The sequence below is a fragment of the Gracilinanus agilis genome, chromosome 3 (genome assembly GCF_016433145.1).
Source record: "Gracilinanus agilis isolate LMUSP501 chromosome 3, AgileGrace, whole genome shotgun sequence".
In the NCBI taxonomy this organism is placed as follows: domain Eukaryota; kingdom Metazoa; phylum Chordata; class Mammalia; order Didelphimorphia; family Didelphidae; genus Gracilinanus; species Gracilinanus agilis.
The window spans coordinates 622,264,485-622,268,583 of record NC_058132.1 but is presented as its reverse complement, the minus strand read 5'-3'; the positions used below and the strand labels follow the sequence as shown (position 1 = coordinate 622,268,583).

At 44.7% G+C, this 4,099-nt stretch overlaps 1 protein-coding gene across 1 annotated transcript; it reads left to right on the top strand.

The window, feature by feature from the left end:
* The first annotated feature begins 1,466 nt into the window (after positions 1-1,466).
* LOC123240182 (DNA (cytosine-5)-methyltransferase 3A-like) lies at positions 1,467-3,786 on the top strand. Its single transcript, XM_044667596.1, is given in 3 exon segments — positions 1,467-1,840; positions 1,842-2,185; positions 2,188-3,786. Coding segments are annotated over 3 exon segments (2,046 nt in total). The 5' UTR covers positions 1,467-1,499; the 3' UTR covers positions 3,549-3,786.
* Positions 3,787-4,099: the final 313 nt, after the last annotated feature.

Genomic DNA, 4,099 nt, shown 5'->3' with positions numbered 1-4,099 from the left:
GACTGTCCTTGCAAAGAAAAAAAATGGATGTTGGCCCTTATAACTAATCCAGACTTTGATGACCCAGCCAGCCTTGAGTTGACTTCGAAGTCACACCTTTTAGGGCTGTGGCTTTCAACTTCAAGTCATTTTTGCAGTCTTTTTTAAAAAATCTTTTTTTTTTTTTTCTGAATCTAATGAAGAGAGTACTGGGAGGAGAAGAGACAGGGAGGAGCAAGGAGGAAGTATTCTGGATTAATGGTTAGAACAATTAAAATTCTATTCCTAGTTTGGTCACAACCACTGAAGATGAAGAGAGTTTCTAGACAGTTCAGTGGATGGAGGTAGGCCTGGCGTTGGGAGGACTTGGGTTCAAATCTGGCCTTAGACACTTCCTAGCAGTGTGACCCTGGACAATTCATTTAACCCCAATTGCCCAGTCTTTGCTGCTAATCTGATTCTAAGACAGAAGGTAAGGGTTAATAAAAAATTATAATATAGCATATACACTACCTCCCTTTCCTCAGTACCACCCCATCCTTACTTTTCTTTTTTCCACCTGTGCCCAACTAAGTCTTTCAAGGGTTAAAAAAAAAAAGGTAATCCTAAGATATATCCTTATGATCATTGTTCATTTAAATCTAGAAAAATATACACATTTTTATTACTAAATTATATATTTTATCATTAGTTGATATTAAAAGAAAGTTTAGCTTGCTATATAAAATGTGAACATTTCTAGTCACCTTTAAAAATAATGCATTGGAAGCAGCTAGGTGGCTCAGTGGATAGATTACCAGGCCTAGAGAAAGGATGTCCTGGGTTCAAATCTGGACTCAGACATTTCCTAGCTAAGTGATCCTGGGCAAGTCACTTAATTCCCATTGCCTAGCCCTTACCACTTTTCTACCTTGGAACCAATGTACAATATTGATTCTAGGACAGAAGGTAAGGGTTTTTAATAAACAAATAATGCATTTGCATAGAATTAAACAGAATTATAAAATGAAATCTTGGAGTCAGAAGGATCCTTAGAGAGAGGGAAAGAACATGAAACATGTAATTATAACTATAAGAAAATATTAAAAATAAAAATAAATAAAAAATAAAAAGAAGAACCCTTAGAGGTCATCTATTCCAACTTTTCAACCTATAAATCTCTTTTATAGCAGCTATAGTAATTGAGACTCTATTCAAACGCTGCTCCCAATGGTAAACTCACTACCTTACAAGGTAGCTCTTTCTCTTTTGGACAAGTCCCATTATAATCAAACTGAAGAATTTCAGAATTTTAAAAATCCTTAGGGGCTATCTAGTTCAACTCACACCCCAAAAGTTGGAAGGTTTTTCTTTGAGTTAAATTTTTAAAAATTCATCTTCTGGGCACTTCCTAGCTGTGGGACCCAGGGCAAGTCACTTAACTCTGGTTGCTTCCTCCTTGCCTCTCAGTGTCTGGAAACCAGTACTTAATATTGATTCTAAGACAGAAGGCTGAGAAGAAAGCCAAGGTCATTGCAGTGATGAATGTCGTAGAAGAAAATCAAGGGCCTGGGGAGCCACAAAAAGTGGAGGAGGCCAGTCCTCCTACTTTGCAGCAACCTACTGATCCTGCTTCCCCCACTGTGGCCACCACACCTGAGCCAGTGGGGGCTGATGCTGGGGACAAGAATACTGCCAAGGCTGCTGCTGAGGAGCCTGAATATGAGGATGGCCGAGGCTTTGGCATCGGGGAGCTGGTATGGGGAAAACTTAGGGGCTTCTCCTGGTGGCCTGGCCGAATTGTATCCTGGTGGATGACAGGCAGAAGCCGGGCAGCTGAAGGCACTCAATGGGTCATGTGGTTGGGAGATGGCAAGTTCTCACTTGCCACTGAGCTCCTTCTGCAGCGCCTGCCACCAGGCCACATATAACAAGCAGCCTAAGTACCGGAAAGCCATCTATGAGGTCCTTCAGGTGGCCAGCAGCCGCGCTGGGAAGCTGTTTCCAGCCTGCCCTGAGAATGATGAAAGTGACACAGCCAAGGCAGTGGAGGTGCAGAACAAGCAAATGATCGAATGGGCTCTGGGTGGCTTCCAGCCCTCTGGCCCCAAGGGCCTGGAGCCACCAGAAGAAGAGAGAAATCCCTACAAGGAAGTTTACACTGACGTGTGGGCCCCAGTCGAGCCTGAAGCTGCTGCCTAAGCCCCACCTCCACCAGCCAAAAAACCCGAAAGAGCACAGCAGAGAAGCCCAAGATCAAAGAGATCATTGATGAAGGCACAAGAGAGCGGCTGGTATATGAGGTGCGGCAGAAGTGCAGGAATATCGAAGACATCTGCATCTCCTGTGGGAGTCTCAACGTCACCCTGGAACACCCCCTCTTCATCGGAGGAATGTGCCAAAACTGCAAGAACTGCTTCCCGGAGTGTGCCTATCAGTACGACGATGACGGCTACCAATCATATTGTACTATCTGCTGTGGGGGCTGAGAAGTCCTCATGTGTGGGAACAACTGTGGCAGGCGCTTCTGTGTGGAATGTGTGGACCTGTTGGTGGGACCAGGTGCTGCCCAGGCAGCCATCAAGGAAGACCCCTGGAACTGCTACATGTGTGGGCACAAAGGCTCCTATGGGCTGCTGCGGCGGCGAGATGACTGGCCGTCACGCCTCCAGATGTTTTTCGCCAATAAGCATGACCAGGAGTTTGACCCTCCCAAAGTTTATCCCCCAGTCCCAGCTGAGAAACGGAAGCCAATCCGGGTGCTATCTCTTGATGGAATTGCCACAGGACTATTGGTGCTGAAGGACCTGGGGATCCAGGTAGACCGCTACATTGCCTCCGAGGTGTGTGAGGACTCCATCACTGTGGGCATGGTGCGGCACCAAGGGAAGATCATGTACGTGGGGGACGTCCGCAATGTCACCCAGAAGCACATACAGGAATGGGGCCCTTTTGATTTGGTGATTGGAGGCAGTCCCTGCAATGATCTTTCTATTGTCAACCCTGCTCGGAAGGGTCTTTATGAGGGCACTGGACAGTTCTTCTTTGAGTTCTACCGCCTTCTGCATGAGGCCCGGCCCAAGAAGGGCGATGACCGCCCCTTCTTCTGGCTCTTTGAAAACGTGGTGGCCATGGGGGTCAGTGATAAGCGGGACATCTCACGCTTTCTAGAGTCCAACCCTGTGATGATTGATGCCAAAGAAGTGTCAGCAGCGCACAGGGCTCGCTACTTCTGGGGTAACCTTCCCGGTATGAACAGGCCATTGGCATCTACCGTGAATGATAAGCTGGAGCTTCAGGAATGTTTGGAGCATGGCAGGATAGCAAAGTTCAGCAAAGTGAGGACCATTACGACTAGGTCAAACTCCATCAAGCATGGCAAAGACCAGCATTTTCCCGTCTTCATGAATGAAAAAGAGGACATCTTATGGTGTACTGAAATGGAAAGGGTCTTTGGCTTCCCAGTCCATTACACGGATGTCTCCAACATGAGCCGTTTGCCAAGGCAAAGACTGCTGGGCCAGTCGTGGAGTGTGCCTGTGATTCGCCACCTCTTCGCCCCCTTGAAGGAATATTTTACCTGTGTGTAAGGGACATGAGAGCGAACTGGGATAGTGACATCTAATCAAAGCAAAACCACCAAGAACAAGAGGTTGGAGAGAAGTATCAGCACCCGGAAAAGAAAAAAGGAATTAAAAAACAAACAAACAAAACAAAACAAAACAAAAAAAACACCACAGATACGAAAACATCACCGAGCAAAAGGGTTGGACATCATCTCCTGATTTTTCAATGTTAAACTTTGATCCTATTTAAAAACAAAACCAAGCTTCCCCTCCCCTCTTTATTATTATTATTATTGTTATTATTATTATTATTTGGGTCAAAAAAATTCATCTTCCTATGAATTCTACATAATGGAATAGCTAGACATTATACTTGAATGTTTTTATTTTTATCAAGGTATCATCACTATGATTTCCTAAATTTGTGTCATTTTTCTTCAAAAGAAGTAGATACTGCAACTGCAATTTCTAAGTTAGCTATCCCAAAGGCTTTAGTACATTCCCTCAAGTCTATGTTGCTAAATAATGCAAGGACTAATTTTATTGTGTTTTTTAAAACATCAGTTCCTTGCAAC